Source organism: Arachis hypogaea, chromosome 16 (assembly GCF_003086295.3).
Source record: "Arachis hypogaea cultivar Tifrunner chromosome 16, arahy.Tifrunner.gnm2.J5K5, whole genome shotgun sequence".
Taxonomy (NCBI): Eukaryota; Viridiplantae; Streptophyta; class Magnoliopsida; order Fabales; family Fabaceae; genus Arachis; species Arachis hypogaea.
This window is the reverse complement of record NC_092051.1, coordinates 18,421,232-18,439,691: the sequence shown is the minus strand read 5'-3', so window position 1 is coordinate 18,439,691 and position 18,460 is coordinate 18,421,232. Positions and strand designations below refer to the sequence as shown.

General features: G+C 31.9%; 1 protein-coding gene across 2 annotated transcripts; it reads left to right on the top strand.

The window, feature by feature from the left end:
* Positions 1 to 6,437: 6,437 nt before the first annotated feature.
* Positions 6,438 to 15,887, top strand: LOC112758216 (protein HASTY 1). Of its 2 annotated transcripts, XM_072219928.1 has the most exons (23): positions 6,459 to 6,792; positions 8,020 to 8,121; positions 8,237 to 8,380; positions 8,482 to 8,562; positions 8,670 to 8,739; positions 9,181 to 9,251; positions 9,331 to 9,494; positions 9,604 to 9,675; positions 9,782 to 10,019; positions 10,352 to 10,414; positions 10,512 to 10,781; positions 11,361 to 11,474; positions 11,608 to 11,734; positions 11,815 to 11,984; positions 12,065 to 12,166; positions 12,315 to 12,418; positions 12,526 to 12,820; positions 12,947 to 13,176; positions 13,440 to 13,943; positions 14,055 to 14,346; positions 14,448 to 14,631; positions 14,719 to 14,833; positions 15,537 to 15,887. In XM_072219928.1, exons 1-22 carry the CDS (start codon positions 6,682 to 6,684, stop codon positions 14,796 to 14,798), a joined length of 3,588 nt encoding a protein of 1,195 aa, XP_072076029.1. In that variant the 5' UTR covers positions 6,459 to 6,681; the 3' UTR covers positions 14,799 to 14,833; positions 15,537 to 15,887. The 2 variants fall into 2 exon arrangements, with proteins under 2 accessions (XP_025662610.1, XP_072076029.1); XM_025806825.3 differs by lacking the exon at positions 15,537 to 15,887 and having other exon boundaries at positions 6,438 to 6,792; positions 14,719 to 15,183.
* Positions 15,888 to 18,460: the final 2,573 nt, after the last annotated feature.

The following is an 18,460-nucleotide window of genomic DNA, read 5'->3' as shown; positions in this document are numbered from 1 at the left end:
TAATTCTTTTACCTCTAAATATAGAGTAACATTTCACAATTGAGAGCAACTCTTTAAGAAACTAGGTTATAATAGGAATCTTATTCTCCAAGAAAAGAGACAACTTAACACAGTATGTAATCCCAAAAAAAGATAGAGGACAATCGTTGAAGGTTTCCAATGGCACAAAGCAGGGTTGTGTAATTTCTACGCTTGGGTATGGGAAAATGTGACAGCTCACATTCCACATGGGGCCAGTAATCTATCTCTACGGTTAAACACCAATTTGAGTCGGTTCGACCTGGCACAATATGGGACATGTTTTTCAACCGTTATAGGTTTATCTCGGTACGAGCAATACTTAATAAAATTGATTGTTTGGGTAAGGGGTTAGTGTAAGAAGTGGTCGCATGGCTCGACACCGGTTTCATACCTACCCTATACATACATAAATAAAGGGTAAATTATTGAATTTGATGAATTTAGTTTGATAAATTAATTTTTTTAAATATTGTTTAAAATTTGTAATATAATTAGTATATATTTCTGTTTACAAAGTTACAATTAAAACCAAAGTTTAATAATTTTGGGTGCGCTACACATCCATATAATCATGTAACTAAGTTGGCTTAATCCCAAATAGAGTCACGTGCATTAATGAGAGTGAAAACGCGCGTCCGCTCATTATGAAAAACCGTTACTTCTTCCGTTATAGGCTTCACCGTTCTCCTCTGCTAGCGTTTTCTTTCTTGTTCTTGTTCTTCTTCTCTACTCGCGTTCTTCGTTATGGATCTGGATTGACTTCAACGTAATTAGCTTTTGTGGTTCTTCTTCTTCGTTTTCTTCTTCGATCTGGACTTTTGAATTGAAACAATAAATTAATCAACTTCAAAATCAGTTGAATGAGTGCGATTTGGATTATCTTCCAAAACGCATCACAATAATCTTAAACATTGAACAAAGTAAAAAGAGGTCACCGAACCGAACAACATTCATTTGGTAAACCGAAATCACAAAGGCCACCGAACCGAACAATGTACATGTGGTGAATAAATAGTGATCAACTTTCAATCAACAAGAGTAGTATTTCTCCATGCAAAAGAAGTACTGAACAGAGTAACAACCAATTTCAAAGCTCTAGTTACACTATCCATTGAACTGAAGAAGAAGAAGAACCTACGAGCGCAAATTTGAAAGAAGAAGGAGGAGGAGGAGGAAGAGGAGGAGAAATACTATTCTTGTTGATTGAAAGTTGATCACCATTTATTCATCACATGTACATTGTTCGGTTCGGTGACCTTTGTGATTTCGGTTCACCAAATTTCCTCCTTCTCTCTTTGGTGAAGAAGTAGTAGAAGGTGAGGAAGAAGAGTTTTGAATAGTGCAGAATGAACCGAACACAGTACTCATGGTGAACCGAACACAATACAATTGTATAGTACTAAGTGAACGAACCCTGAATGCTAAACCCTAAACCCTGAACCCTACCATAAACCCTAAACCCCTAAAACCCTGAACCCTGAATCCTAAACCCTAGACCCCTAAACCCTAAACCCTCACTCATGAACACGGTGAACCGAAATTAATACACGGGGCGAATCGAAAGTTTGAAACACATTGAACCCTGAACCCATAAACCCTAAACCCTAAAACCATAAATCCTGAAACCCTATCGTCATTCTTTTGTTGTTGTTGCTGCTGTATTTTTTTGTCTTTTCTTCCTTCTCTCTCTGATGAAGAAGCAGTAGAAGGTGAGGAGGAGAAGGAAGAGGAGGAGAAATACTATTATTGTTGGTTGAAAGTTGATCACCATTTATTCACCACGTATACATTGTTCGGTTCGGTGGCCTTTGTGATTTTGGTTCACCAAATGAATGTTGTTCGGTTCGGTGGCCTCCTTTTACTTTGTTCAATGTTTAAGATTATTGTGATAGCATGCAGCAATCATTCCCTAGCTGTCTCAATGTAATAACCTCATTCAATTGATTTGAAGTTGAATCATTCATTGTTTCCATTCAAAAGTGTAGATCGAAGAAGAAAACGAAGAAGAAGAAGAACGATGGAGGTTATCACGTTGAATTCAATGCAGATCAATAATGAAGAATGCAAGCAAAGAAGAAAAGCGCGAATAGAGGAGAACGACGAATTTTATTAGGTTGAAGAAGAAGAAGAAGAACGAAAACACGATACATTATATGAGGCGCGTGTATAACAAACGACTGTGGGGTAGAAAAATGCGTGTGTGGAAGAAGTTACTTGGATAACATCCATGTATTTTTTACATAGATGTAGAGCTTTTCCCTAATTTTTAATGTTAAAAGCATTAAAAATAAATAGTATTTGTCTCAACTAATTTAAGTTAGTTGAATGATTATTTCACTTGTTTGTTTAGTATCAAATTTGAATCCTGTTTTATGTGTAGGAACTATTAACTAGCCATAAATTTTTAATGGAGCTTTAATTCGAGGTAGATTAGTCTTCGACTTACCAAGTTAGGAAATACCATGAAAAAAATTAGTATCTGTGTTTAAAGTTTGCAAAATTGAAAAATATTATGCAAAAAATAGTATTCATCTTTAAAGTAGAATAATTTCTTATTGATGACAATCCTTATGGAGTTTTGTCTTTATTGAAAAGTGAAAATTTACATGCGCTTATTTGCATGAGTTGATGATTGAGAACTGTTAAATGATAAATTTAGTTAAGTGCGTTAAATTATCTAACGATTTTCAATTATCAATTTCACATGAAGATGACTGCATGTGAGTCTTCACTTTGTTAAAGTTTATGTGGGACAATTTTATTTATTGGTATTATATTTATTCTTAAAGTCAAAACAATATGATCAACGTTTATATACTTTTCAAGTTTCAAAATTTATAAACTTGTGCCATTATAAAAGTGATTGGATTGGTTAATGTTTCTTGATAACATTACTGAAACAACATCGTTGAGTATTAGTTTGTGTAAAAAAATTCGTAATAACTTTACTTATTCAATAATTTATTCTAGAAGAAAATAAATTATTATCCGTTGGATTGGTAAATATTTTTTTTTCTAATTTCTTACACTATTTAATTCGACAATAATTGTCATTAAAAAAATAAATGATCATACTATCCTATAATTTGATTGACAAAGTAATTTTTATATATATAACAATATCTAATATCACATATTATAACTTGCGAAATCATAATATTTAAAAAAATAATGTATAAACAATTTAAATGTTGATCAATTTGGATAAATATAAAAAATGTAAAAAAATTAAAAAATTAGATGTTGATTCATAAGAATTTCGAGTTAAAAAATTATCCATAGTCTATATAATTAATAACTTTGAAATTTCATGTGTTATTTATTTTATATATATTTTATTTTATTGTATGAGAACTTATAACTTTTTTTGTATCAACGACTTTAGTGGCTGTAAAGAGATTTTTACTATTAAATGAATGTTTAATTATTCTATTGGTCTTTATAGTTTTACCAAAATTATAATTAAATTTTTATTTTTTTTCAATTGGATCCCTATAATACTTTTAACTTTGTAATTAAGTCATTTTTGTATAAAAAATATTAAAATTAATAGAATATTTCTTTAAAAAAATGTGTGATAAAAGATCTACTTAAGTTCTTAATTGTGGATGCCTTCAATTTGTGAAAAATTATTCTATTAATTCTAATATGTTCTACACTGATAAGGATTTAATTACAAAATTAAAAGCAATATAGAGATTTAACTGAAAGAAAAAAATATAAGGACCTAATTATAAATTTTGTAAAACTATAAGAATCAATAGAGTAATTAAATTTTAAATGAAGTTATGCAGAAACTTCTGACAAAATTGATTGATATTTTTATGATAATTTATTCAATTTTTAATTTAAATTCAAAATAAATTATATATTTAATTTATATTTATTTATTTATTCTAATTATTATATACAATAAATAATATATTTAAGTGTTTTTGAAAAATTATTTAATTTTACACAATTAAAAGATAATCATGAGATTAAGACTAAGACGAAGTGAAATATAATAAACATACGAGAGGTAAAAATAAAATAAATAATTAAAAATAAGATTAAAAAATAATTCAAAAAAGTAAAAAAAAAAGGAAAGACAATACGTATAGTCAATAAATATAATATAAAAAAATTTAGTATAATTAATAAATATAAAAGATTAAAAACAAAAATTAAAAAATATTTTTATTAAAAATAAAAAACATTACAAAAAATTATTAATCAAATTCTAAAAAATATTATAAAAAATTAGAAACATTTATAAACAAAATAATAACACTCTTAACAAATATTAATCAGAATACAAAAAAATAATATAAAATAAAATCATAAAAAATGACAAAATAGATAAACAAAATAAAAAATTACAAAAATTATGTATGAAGCAGATAGAGAAAAGAGATATAAAGCATATTCTGATTTTATATATATAAAAAATAATAAGAGAATAATTTAAATTAAATTTATTTATTTTACTTCTTTATTTATTATTTATTAAATAATTTAATATTTAGTTTGGTCAATTCAAATAATTAATATAATTTATTAATTATAATTAATGTTATTTATCTTAGTGATATAACTATAATATATTAAAACATCAAGGATAAAATTAAAATTAAATGTTAAAAACAAAATTAAAATAAAATTATATTTACTATCTTGATACATAAAACATAGAATGGACAATAAACTAAATTAAATAACATATATTAGTCGTAACTAATGAATTGGAGTGAATCAAACAAGTTAAATAAGGAGATATTTTTAAGAATTTATCAAATCAATTAGTTCATATTAATAATTAATATATTTGGTTTAATAAATTAAAAGAAATAAATAAAAAACACATCTAAGAACATTTTGTGTCAACTCCATCACTAATATTAAATAATTTAATATTTATTCTAATTAAATTAAATAAAAATATTTGTAAAATTAATCAAATTAATTAGTTGATATAAATAATTAATATAATTAATTTGATTTATTAAATTAAAAGAAATATATTAACAAATAGTTGAATGAATTAATAATAGTTCAAATTATTGTCAATTATATCATATGGAAAATTATATAGGTTTGTAAAGCATCCATAATTATGAATTTACGATAAATAAAATACTTGTAATATAGCAAGTAAAATAACAAATAGTTAATGTTTGAAGCGGGTATGAGTAATAAAATATTCATCCCGTTCTATTTTATTGTCATTTGACTCATTTCTATCTCCATATAAATTAATGTTTTTATAGACATATTTAAGTATAGAGATGAAAAAACTGAATGGAGTAAAAATGAATGTCTAAAGCAAAATCCCTTTATTTGTTTTAAAATGGACAATTTTGTAAAATATAAAATGGTTAATTATCCTTTAATCCGCTAATCATATGATAAGTTGATTTTTAATTATGGATAAGATCTTTTAAAATGAAAAAATTGGTAAAATAAAGATTAATTATTTTTAGAGTAAAGTATCGTTTTTATCTCCGACGTTTAGGGTAAATCCTATTTGTATTCCTAACGTTTAAATCGTCTTATTTGTATCCCTAACGTTTGTAAAAGTGATTCAATGTTATCCTACACATCATGAGCGCTTTACCTTGAGTTTTTAAAATCTCTTATTGAAGTTAGAATACAAATGTTTGGGATAGAATCGATGATCTACTCCAAAAAATAGCTCATCAAATGTTGAAACTAATTCCTACAACATTTACATAATTCATTTTTTTAGGGATGTAATTGAATCTAAACACAAACAGTGGGTATAATATTAAAGTCGACCACATCCAAGTGAGACCGAATTGAGAATGAATACATCCAAATGAGAATAATTGAAAAATATAATCTAATTTGTTAGTATAATTGATAGTAGGATAACATTGAATCACTTTTATAAACGTTAAGGAAACAAATAGGACGATTTAAACGTTAGGGATACAAATAGGACTTACCCCAAACGTTGAGGACAAAAACGATACTTTACTCTTATTTTTAAATTAAAACAATAGAATATATATTTTATAAAAATTACAAAATTAACAATAATTAATTTTTTTATTTTATTATTTTATCAAATTTTTTATTTTAAAAAATCTAAATTCTTCAATTATTGCTATATCAATAGATAAATGTGTCTTATCAATAGAATAAAATCATAATAATTAAGAATTATTAGATAATTTAATATATTTAATATATTTAATTAAATTATTTAATATAAAATATATTTATATTTTAATTAATATTTTTTTATAAAAATATTTTTCATGTGACATAAATATTTCGTTAGATAAAAAATGTTACATATATGATATATTATTTGAAAATTTTATTTTTAATATTAAAAATAATAGATAAAAATTAAGAAAAGAGTATCTTTTATATTATTAAAAAAATGCGCTAGAAAGTTTTATTTTTTTAAAACATTTGATGAGGAGTGTAGGGGCATCAGAATTTCAAGTGGTCACTAAAACCCAACACCCACCTCTCTCCAATTCTCCATCTCCCCACTCACTCGTATAAAACGGAATCCCCCTCTCTTTCCTTGCCTCTTACTGTGATTGACTCACTAAGAAGAGTGTGGATTTGAGTTTCTCTCAACATTCAACAAAAGCAAAAGCAAAAAGAAAAAGAAGGAAGGAAAGAGTGTGAAGCAAGGAAAGAATGGAAGACACTAACTCCATCGCCAACAATGTCGCCCAAGCTATTGCCACTGCCCTTGATTGGTCCTCCACTCCCGACGCTCGCAAAGCCGCCGTCTCTTTTCTCGATTCTGTAACCCCCGTTTCTCTCTTTCTCTCTCTTTAGGGCATCGCTGCTCAATTCCATTCTCCTTTCATCATGCCGATCATCATGCATTGCATACATTCACTGTTATGCATAATCTCGCTGTTCCATTTTCCATTGTTCTGCGCTTTGTTTCTGTTAACCACCGTAAAATCTCATGATTATCTCTTGTTCATTTCTTTGCTTGTTTGTTTTTCATTTTCACTGCAAAGGAATAACCCTAGTCATATATTCTATGCTGCGTTTGTGATTTTGTATACTGTATCAGAAGAGATAGAAATAAATTTGTTTATGAAGATGGAGTCAGAGATAGAAAACAAAACCGACCTTATATATTGATTCATTTGCCTTTGGAAAGCTTGGCAATCGTTCCTTGTAAACAAATCAACATTATGAAGCCCTAGTATATATATAACACACTCCTTAGAAAAACAGTTAGAGATTGTGCGGTGTTTGATTCAAAGGAACGGCACAGGCTCCCAGCTGCAATTATTAATCTATAGTTTGAAATCATCCACTTTCTCAAGTTTTCTGGCATAAGTTGCTATGTAATTATAGGTTACTATTGGGTGTATCTCTAAGTTATATGGGTGTGATTTCCATTTTAAATTCATTATTTTCGGGTGACTATGGTTTTTCATTTTGTTCTTTTATACTTTGAAATTATTTTATTCCGATTGTTCCTGCTGCCGGTTAAAACAATTCATTAAGCATCAAAATTAAGATTTCAAGTGGCAACTCAAAATACAAATACCAAAAATACAAAAGGGAAATGAATTAAGGAAACCGAGCTTTGGGAAGAAACAAGTGCAGCTAATGCGCATCTAAGGGGAATCATTTTGTTGATTGAAATTAGAGAATGATAGATGGCAGGAATCACATTACTTTTATATAAGTTTGATATTTTTGGGCTGTAGTAATTGATTGCTTCATTTGATATTCTTTTAGAACAGGTTTATTTTATTTTATTTGCAATTTAAAATACAAATAAAGGATAACCTTAGCCAAATTGATTACAATTTTTTTAGGTAGCTTGTGTCGTCAATAACTAATGTATCATTGCATTGTTGATGTAAATCTAATTTCTTTCTACCATTCTTGCTGGTACTAGTAGTGCTATTAGCCTATTATAACTGCTACTTAAGGGTGATTAATATTTGTAGTTTGTTATTAGCCATTAACTACCGAATTCTAATCTATTTAACACTTCTTCAGATCAAGGCTGGTGATATTCGGATATTGGCAAACACGTCGTTCCTTTTGGTAAAAAGGAACTGGTCCTCTGAAATCCGTTTACACGCTTTTAAAATGCTGCAGGTTCAAGCTCAAATCCTGTTGCTCCTTCCTTTCCTAGGGGTTTTATCTTGCTTTTCAATAATAATTTTATTTTAGTTGTTACCCTTGTGCTTATAAAACCCATGTATCTTTACAGCATTTGGTGCGATTAAGGTGGGACGAACTAAGCTCCGCAGAGCACAAGAACTTTGCAAATCTCTCCATTGATTTAATGTCTGAGACTGCTGATCCCTGTGAAGATTGGGCTCTTAAAAGCCAGACGGCTGCCCTCGTTGCTGAGGTATTTATGACGATGCTCTTCATGTTCATTTATGTTGCTTGTTACTCTTTCACAGTTGCAATTGGGCATTGCATAATCTATAATTGGTGGCTCTTTTACAGATAATTAGAAGAGAGGGGCTTAATCTATGGAAGGAAATGTTTCCATCATTGGTTTCTCTATCCAGCAAGGGTCCAATACAAGTAATTTTCATGTTACCCTACTTGCAGTATTTTTATTGCCCCACTGCCGGAGTTCATTCTGTTTCAAATGCTTACTTTGCCTTTTACATTTTGTGATTATGTATCAGGCTGAATTAGTTTCAATGATTCTTCGTTGGCTTCCTGAAGATATTACAGTTCATAATGAAGACTTAGAAGGTTAACAATGGCTTCATTTTTCTAACCTAGGGGGTTGTGTGTGTGAAAGAATGTAATACACAGTTTTCAAGTTGAAACTTTGTACAGCCACTCTATGAATTAGGGTTTTTCCCTGTTAATTAATAATTGACTAAACATTATTTTTGTATTTGTGAAATTTTTCCATTTCTCTCAACAACACCCAACCCTCTACCATCCATGTTGGCGAACGACGAAAAAATAAAAGGAGTCAATGATGTGGCCATGTGGGAAGGGGCTGTATATAATGGGGTACATTAAAGTGGTGATTTTGGATCTTGGAGTGTGTTTATACGAGTAAACTAGGTGTTGTAAAGGAGAGTATCGCATATACGATCCCAACCCAATACATTTGGTCGTGAGTGACTTCCCTTTCTGTGAAGTGCTAGGTGCCCTTCTTACTCGCAATTTTTATGTACTCAGGTGATCGCCGAAGGCTACTCTTGCGTGGGCTAACTGAATCACTGCCTGAAATTTTGCCTCTCCTATACACTGTAAATCTCTTCTCCAAATCTTGTTAGAAGTTGTTGCCAAATGCAACTATTATTGTTAATGTTGTGAGGCTTCATGCAGTTACTGGAAACACACTTTGCAGCTGCACTAAATGAAGCTGGTAGAAACCAGATGGAAATTGCCAAACTGCATGCTGCTACTGTAACAGCTACACTAAATGCAATAAATGCATATGCTGAGTGGGCTCCATTGTCCGATCTTGCCGATGCTGGCATCATTAATGGGTAATATCTTTATTTATAATCAAGCTCAATGTAATAATAATAATCTTGGTATATAACCTTGTGTGCTTTTTGCTTTTCCTCTCAATTGGTTTCTGTCAACTCTCAACAGATGTGGTTTCCTACTATCTGCTCCTGATTTTCGACTTCATGCTTGTGAGTTTTTCAAACTTGTCTCCCCAAGGTATGTATTGTTGTTCTGTAATAGCTGAAATATTCTAGTTATATTATTCTTCTTTTCATTGTCACTGATCAACAGTATCATGGTTTACCCTAAATTGTCATTGTAGGAAGAGGCCCATCGATGCTTCTGCTTCTAAATTTGACCAAGCTATAATTACTATCTTTCAAATCTTGATGAACATATCTAGAGAGTTTTTGTACAGATCTGGCTCAAATCCAGGATCTATAGATGAGGGTGAATATGAATTCGTGGAATTTATATGTGAAAATATGGTGTCACTAGGCGCTTCTAACTTGCAAAGTATTGCTGGAGATAGCAGCATACTTCCTTTCTATCTTGAACAGGTAGTTAGTTATTAGTTATAAAATATTGAATTAGATGTTCAGTTGATTTCTCTTTGACAAATTTGTCATATATTCTTGTTTTAATGTTAACACCATTCATACATCTGTTTGACTTTAGTTCTTGTGAAACTTGACTGAAAGGATAATTGCATCTTAACAGAATATCCTGGCTTTCTAATACATTTACAAAATTTGTCTAACAAATTTCTTTCCATCTGTTATATTTTTCAAGAGAAAATTTCGCCTTATCATTTAACTACTATTTTACTGGAGATGTGCTTATTTTGGATTTTGATTTAACACTCATTTTGTTCCCATGTATTTCTCTCTAGATGCTGGGGTTTTTCCGACATTTCAAGTTTGCCATTCATTTCCAATCCGTGCACTTCTGGCTGGTATGTTGAATTGTTGTACAAAATCGCCGTTCTGGCTTTTTTAGCCAAAGCTGTGTACCAAACATTCATCTCTGCTATTTCTTTCCCCAACTTGCAGGTGCTAATGAGGGATTTAATGTCAAAACCAAAAAGTTCCTCGCATTCAGCCGTTAGTAGTTCAGGTTCTGGAGATGCTGAAAATGTAAAGAAAAAGATTCTAAGCTTTGTGAATGATGATTTCTGTGGTGCAATTTTGGAAACATCTTTCCCTCACATGCTCAAGAGAGAGAAAATCCTACCCGATACTGCACTGTCTTTAGGGGTGTTGGAGTTGTGGAGTGATGACTTTGAGGGGAAGGGTGAATTCAGCCAATATCGCTCTAGGCTGGTATGTTTAACATTCGTATATTACGTTAAATAATACAGTCTGCTACAGTATGTTTTTTTTTTTTTCTTCTTTAAGATATGCTTTATGTTTACCATAAAAATTTCAACTAGTGATTGTATTTGTTATATTCCTATGTTGCTGAATCTGGATGTATATATGGAAGTTCCAATAGCAACTTATTACTTTGAAAGTTCCCATTGACTTTATGTGAATCTGCAGGAAACTTTTTTATTCAGCATAGATTCAAGGAATTCCCACTTTGCGAGTCACTAGTATAGAATACTTGTGGTCTATTGATATTCCTTGAAGCTGAAATGTTACTGTTTTTAGTTTTCCTTTTACAAAATTATTTTTTTGTTTTTGCTTTTTTTTTTTTTTTAAGTTTTGCATATGTATAGGAAACTTGTAAGTTCAGTTTCAGTAAACTCAAATTTTCCTTTATTGTTATTTCAATTTTACTTTATTTTCTGCTGTTATAGTTCTTTCTCTACCCATTGTTTTTTTTCCCCATATATATAGAACTTCAAGTCAGCTTAACCTTTTCAATAAAAAATGACCCCTGATTGGTTCTCAAAACAGTTGGAGTTGATTAGGTTCGTTTCCTCTTGCAAACCCTTGGTGGCAGCTGCTAAAGTTTCCGAAAAAATTGATGCAATCATCAAGAGTCTCTTGGTTTCACCAACTCAAACTCAGGTTTAAAGACATTCTATTTTGATTTTGAATGGACTGTAATATTGTTTGACATTTTATAATTTCTAATTGTCTTCTCAACTTCATTTCATGCTTGTGTAACTGACCATCAAGAATTGTGCTTTTCTCACTTTAGGACTTAGCATTGATGGAAAGCATGCAGTTGATTTTAGAGAATATTGTGAGTACAGTTTTTGATGAATCCAATGATTTTGCCAAGGCAAATGCTGAAATGCAGTTTGCATTACGAAGAACATTTGACGGTTAGTTAATTCTTATTTATGCTGTTTTTATGTATGTGTAGTTGGACTGCCTTAATATCTTTGGTTGCTGTGTCTTGAAGGTTTACTTCAGCAATTTCTTTCATTGAAATGGACGGAACCCGCACTTGTGGAAGTACTTGGTCACTATTTGGATGCAATGGGCCCTTTCTTGAAGTATTCCTCAGATGCAGTTGGCAGTGTTATCAATAAACTTTTTGAACTCCTCACATCCCTTCCCATTGCAGTCAAGGTTCCCTCTATAACCGCTTTTCTTTATTTCCAACTACTGGGAAACTCTGGAGAGTTTAATATTGTATATTCTCATGTTAGGATACTTCGACTTCTAGTGCACGGCGTGCAAGGTTGCAGATTTGTACATCATTTATTCGGATAGCCAAAACAGCTGATAAAAGTATCCTGCCTCATATGAAGGTGTATTCTTTAAACATCAGTTGTTCAACAATTCAAGTAGCTGGTCTTGTGGACAATTCATATAATCTTAAGTTGAAAGTGCTCTGATGTCCAGAGCATAGTTTGGGAGATCTAGTGTGTTTATCTACTCTTGCAATGTTATATGCAGGGCATTGCCAATACCATTGGATGTTTGCAAAGGGAAGGTTGTTTGCTTCGAGGAGAGCATAATCTTCTAGGTGAAGCTTTTCTTGTGATGGCTTCTGTTGCTGGGTAATGATCGGATATAGCAGATAATTCTGTCAATATTCCTTTCATTTTGGTGTATACTCAGTTAAGATATCCAATTAACCTTTTCTTGTTATTCCTTAACTGCACAGGATTCAACAGCAGCAAGAAGTTTTAGCATGGTTATTGGAACCTTTGAGCCAAGAGTGGACACATTCGGAATGGCAGGATAAGTATTTATCTGAACCATATGGCCTGGTTTACTTGTTCTCAGAAGCACAAGTTATGTGGTCAAGTTTTCACAGTGTGACATTCTTTGAGAAGGCACTTAAGAGGAGTGGAATCAAGAAAGCTAATTGGAATCCTGAAAACAGCTCAACACCGGATTCAACTCCTATAAATCCAATATCCCCCCATGTGTCATGGATGCTGACTCCTCTGTTGAAAGTATGCATTCTTCCCTTAAGAGGCTTGCCGTACTGTGTTTCCTCTAATATTCTTCTGTAAAAGGTTCAATATCTTGCATGTTCACTGAGTACTTTGTATTAAGCGGTTTGTGTTCTTATTTCCCAGCTACTTCGCACTATACATTCCCTTTGGTCTCCATCTGTACGTCAAACTTTACCTGGAGAGATCCAAGCTGCAATGATCATGAGTGATGTTGAAAGGTTCACTCTTCTTGGAGAAGGGAACCCCAAGGTTCCAAAGGGTTCGTTGGCTAATGTTGACAAGAGTAAGGAAGGATATGCTGAACCTAATGAATCAGATATACGAAATTGGCTAAAAGGAATCAGAGACAGCGGGTAAGCACACATAATCACATACATATTTACAAGAAAGGGAAAAAAACCTTTCTTTTCATTACAATTCATAATTTATGAGGAAAGACATCAATGGTATTCCCCCTTCATTGTGTTGTTTTTGCAATAAGTGTCTCAAAAGACCCAAAGATAAAAATTTCCTGGTGAATAGAAGAAAGTTCTGTATCTGAGAGACTATGACGCCTTTATTATTGTGTATATACTTTTCCATTTTAGCAATTGATCCTTGGGTTATACATGGACAGATATAATGTATTGGGTTTGTCCACAACAATTGGGGATTCCTTTTTCAAAACTTTGGATGTGCATTCTGTTGCGTTTGCACTAATGGAGAACATACAGTCGATGGAGTTCAGGCATATAAGGCAGCTTGTTCATTCCGTTTTGATACCTTTGGTTAAGCATTGCCCTTTGAATATGTGGGAGACTTGGCTAGAAAAGCTTCTGCACCCATTATTTGTCCATGCTCAGCAGGCGCTCAGCTGTTCATGGTCATGTCTTCTACAAGACGGTAGAGCAAAGGTTCCAGATGTTATTGAAATTATTAGTGGATCAGACCTAAAAGTGGAGGTGATGGAGGAAAAGCTTCTGAGAGATCTCACACGAGAGATATGTTCACTTCTCTCTGTAATTGCTTCTCCTCCCCTTAATCCTGGAATCCCTTCTTTGGAACAGTCTGGGCACGTTAGTCGATTAGACACGTCTTCACTGAAAAGCTTGGACACATTTGCATCAAGCTCTATGGTTGGGTATGCTTTCTGCTTGTCATGTAATGTGTTTCATTTATGGAAGTTCTTTTGTATTTAGTAACTTAAGATTGAGATTCTATATTCTTTTCCTTACAATTTCTCGTGCGACAGTTTCCTTCTGAAGCATGGTTTGGCTCTTCCAACGCTACGCATGTGTTTAGAGGCTTTTACATGGACGGATGGTGAAGCTGTGACAAAGATTTCTTCTTATTGCTCTGTGTTGGTAGCTCTTTCGATTGTAACAAATCATTCAGAACTAGTGGAATTTGTCTCCAGAGATCTCTTTTCTTCAATTATTCAAGGCTTAGCCCTTGAATCAAATGCAATAATCAGTGCTGATCTAATTGGTCTCTGCCGTGAAATATTTGTGTATCTTTGTGATAGACACCCGGCTCCCCGGCAGGTAAGTTGATTTTCCAATGCTGCATTTGGTATACCCTTACAGAGTATTTGACACCGGAACATTGCTATTGAGTAACATGTTTCTTTCAAACTCAATTTTAGGTTTTAATGTCTCTGCCCTCTATTACCCCTCACGACTTGCTTGCTTTTGAGGAATCTCTAACAAAAACATTGAGTCCAAAGGAGCAAAAGCAGCACATGAAAAGCTTGCTTATCTTAGCAAGTGGTAACAAATTGAAAGCACTTGCAGCTCAGAAAAGCGTGAACATCATTACAAACGTTTCAAGTAAGCAATGGCTTTTTGTGCGTTAGTTTTTCAATCCTGTTTTGTTGGTATTATTTTTTTTTTACATCTGGTACTTCTGCTTTTCAGCAAGACCACGCAGCTCAGGCAATGCTTCTGAATCCAGAGTTGATGATGGAGAACCTTTGGGATTGGCTGCCATAATGTAAAATATTCCGAGCTCAAGGAAGGTTTTGTGTACAGGGTGAGCTAATCATAATATTTTGGGTTTTCTTATTTACTGCTAACAAAGGGTGACAGGAACATTTTCGCACCTGCAACCTTAGAAAGTGGGAAACTGGGTGGAAGTAGTAGATTTTATGAGCTTCCTCTCTTGTTATAGCAAACACCAACACATGAATCAGATACGTTATCGGAAAATCTTTTATATTTTGTATTATTTGGTTTTAGTCAGCATACATAACTGAAGCACAGTGGGAGTTATTGCAGCATGCCTTTTATTCTTTGGCATGCAGAGTCTTGTTAAATGTTAATAACTTAACATCAATTTGTCATATCTATCAAACAAAAAAAATATCAATTTGCCATAACTCAGTTTGGCTGTATTTTATGCTCCTTTTGTTCCTTTTTTTTCTTTTTAAACTTTTTTTTATATATAATCTTTTCCCCCTTTACCCCATTTTTGAAGCAAAATTACAATAAATACTTGTTGCCGATTGCAACATGAAAAATGTAAAATAATAATTAGGGTAATTTACGCTAATAAAATAAATGGAGATTAAAATTATGTAGATCTCCTAAATTAAAATGGTTACACGTTTTGTCTTGAATATTTCTATATAAACCAAAATTATGAAATGACCACTTAATATCATAATTTGGGATTATATTATTTAATATTTAAATGTATATTCATTTAAAGTATTTATATTTATCATTTCTTTCAGGCATGATCGTGAAGAAATGAAACCCGTCATTAGGGAGTGTCCTATTTTCTGATATTGGGGAGGGAAACATAACCAATATGATAATGCATATAATTTCATATAGTTCAACAATTTACTTTTTGTTTAAATAATTCAAAGCCAATCTTTACGAAATATCAAAAATTGTAATTATTATTGAGTAATAACCTTCAACTTAAGCATATGATAAACAAGATGGGGAGGGAGAAGCTAGTTTGAAAGTAAGGTTGAACTTGAGTTGAATATTAGGTGCGGGAACAAGATAAATAGGTGCTTCGAGGCTAAGCTAACTAATTTAGTGTTCTATAAAAATCCCAAAGGAATCCTCTCTCACTTGCAAGTTGCAACTCTGCCTCTTGGTTTCATACATCTTTTCATAGAGTTTTCTTCTTTTTGTTGGTGTTGAGATTTTCAGAGTCTTGATTCTTGAAGGCTCTCAAAATCAAAGCCTTGCCCTTTTTCTTAGGTTCAGAGTCTTGCATTTTATTTGATTTAAGATTCCCGCATAGAAATATGGGGCCAGGCGGTCCAGGCCCAGGAGGCCCAGGTCCTCCTGGTTGGGGTCCACCAGGCCCGCCAGGCTTAGGACTCTTCGGTGGCTTTTGCGATATTATTGGTTCTTGGTAAGTATGATTTGGACCTTTTTTGAGTTTCGAAAATGTAAATTATATGCGAGAAGCAATGCATTATTTAAAACAAAAAAATGTTATATGCATTACATTTATGTACATTTTTTTTTTATATTTTATACTTTTGATATTAAAAGTGATTAATAAAAAGGAGCAGATAAAACGACTCTTTTATACTACAAAAAAGGTATATAAAGAATGTGTATAAAAAAAGTGGTGTAAAAACATCATTTTTCTTATTTAAATGGAAAGCGGGGAACTAACTTGAGTTAATTGAGTATTAATTTATTTGTCCGTTTAAGTAAGTATGAGGCTTTGAATTCTATCTTATGTATGTAGCAATTAATTGGCCGATACTGAAAAGTAGTGATAAGAACTTTCACAAATTAAGAATCATAAGTTGACATTAAATGGTTATATAGAGATGGTGTAGCTAAAAGAAAATTCTCTGCTTTATAACTAGTGAAGTTAATTTGCTTCTATCTTTATGTCATTTTGAATTTTGTGATTCCATTTGATATGGATATTGGATATGACAGCCTGAGCTGTTTGTGCTGCTGCTGGTTGTTTCAAGATTGCTTAGGGGGTCCATTTGGCCCACCTGGGCCTGCTGGGCCTCCCGGCCCTCCATGAGCTTCCCAGGTTCAAGACGCCGCCGCCTTCTTTTCGTTACCAGAAACGATCTTGTATTAGATTGAGTTTGGTCTCTCTGGGTCTCAACGGAGGAAGAACAAGAATAATTATTATTTAGCTTGTGTTATGTTATGTAATAACTAATTTCGGTTCTGCCATATTATACGAATGCATATTCACTTGATATTGTATTATGTTACAGAGACATTTGAATAAATAAATAAATCTGATTATATATTTATTGTGCCATAAGCTACAAACAAATCACATTCATTTGCCTTGGTGTTCGTGTCAAATTGCAATTATAACACTGTCTGGTAGGAGTGGACAAGGCCCGGTCCAGCCTGAAGATCCAGTCTGGCCCCGAATATTTTAGAGGCTAATTTAGTGTGATTTCATCGGATCTAAAGGTGGGTAAGGGTCTCAAAAATAGACCCGATCATTATTTTGGGTTGGGTCCGGACCATAGCTCGAGTCACCCAAATTCGGCCCGATAGCCCGGTCAGCATACACAATTAATATTTTGTGTTATTAATGATGGATGATGGCTATTCTTATGTAAAATTTAAATATTGTAAACCTTAATATTTTGTGTTATTAGTCATTATAAGATTATAAGTTAATGTTTTATGTTTAAAATGCATAACACTTTAGATTAATGCATAATATTGTGTTATTTGTATTAATTTAAATATTTGGTGTTATTAGATAATATTAGTATTGATTATGGTTATGCTTCAATTTTAGAGAATGGTTGGTTCTTGTTATATTTTTTAAGTAAATTTTACTATGTGAATTATGAAATAATGGTTGGAGATTAGGTGATTTTTACATGCTAAAGACCCGATTTTTACCCGATCCAAAGGTACGTATGTTTCATTGGGTCTAGGATCGGGTTAGGATCTAAAAATTATGCTCGATTTATATTTCGGGTCGGGTCTGGGTTAAGCCAAACCCGATGTGGCCCGACCCATATACACCCCTACTACCAAGAAAAATGGAGACTGTTGCATTTGGCTTTTTTATTGAAATAAATAAACAAAAAACATTATTTCTCTAAATACGCATCTCTAAAAATTATTACTTAAATACACACCACTATTTCTTGGTCACCACCCATGAAATGAATTTAGCCTCTATTTCATATATGCCACCCACGAAATGGAGCCAAAACTCATATAAGAAGTGTTGACCACCATCTCAATCCTGCAACCCGCGAAATGGAGCCAAAGCTGACATGAGCCAAGTGTCCCACCACGCAATTATTTTTTCACTCCCATTCCCTTTAGTTTCACCATTTTACCCCTTGCACATAAATATTTTTATCACCAGACTTCATAATAAAATATTTTAAAAAAATTAATAATTAAATTATTTTTTTTAAAATACCTATTTTTTAATAATTTTTTAATTATTAAATTATAATTTTACTAAAATTTTCGTTAATAATTATTTTTATATTTTACTATTAATTTTCGATATCAATATATATTATTTTAACATTAAATAAAAGTTTTTTTATCATTATTACTATGTATAACAATTAATATATATTGATATTAAAAAATAATCTTATTAAAATTTTTTATTTAATGTTAAAATAATATATATAGATATCGAAAAGTTAATAGTTAAATATAAAAA

What these genes read in the sequence shown, in the direction of transcription:
- LOC112758216 (XM_072219928.1), top strand. Translation starts at nt 6,682, where the DNA reads ATGGAAGACACTAACTCCATCGCCAACAATGTCGCCCAAGCTATTGCC. An exon ending in GTGATGGCTTCTGTTGCTGG is followed by an intron (nt 12,419 to 12,525) that starts GTAATGATCGGA and finishes TTAACTGCACAG; the next exon opens with GATTCAACAGCAGCAAGAAG. An exon ending in GACACCCGGCTCCCCGGCAG is followed by an intron (nt 14,347 to 14,447) that starts GTAAGTTGATTT and finishes ACTCAATTTTAG; the next exon opens with GTTTTAATGTCTCTGCCCTC.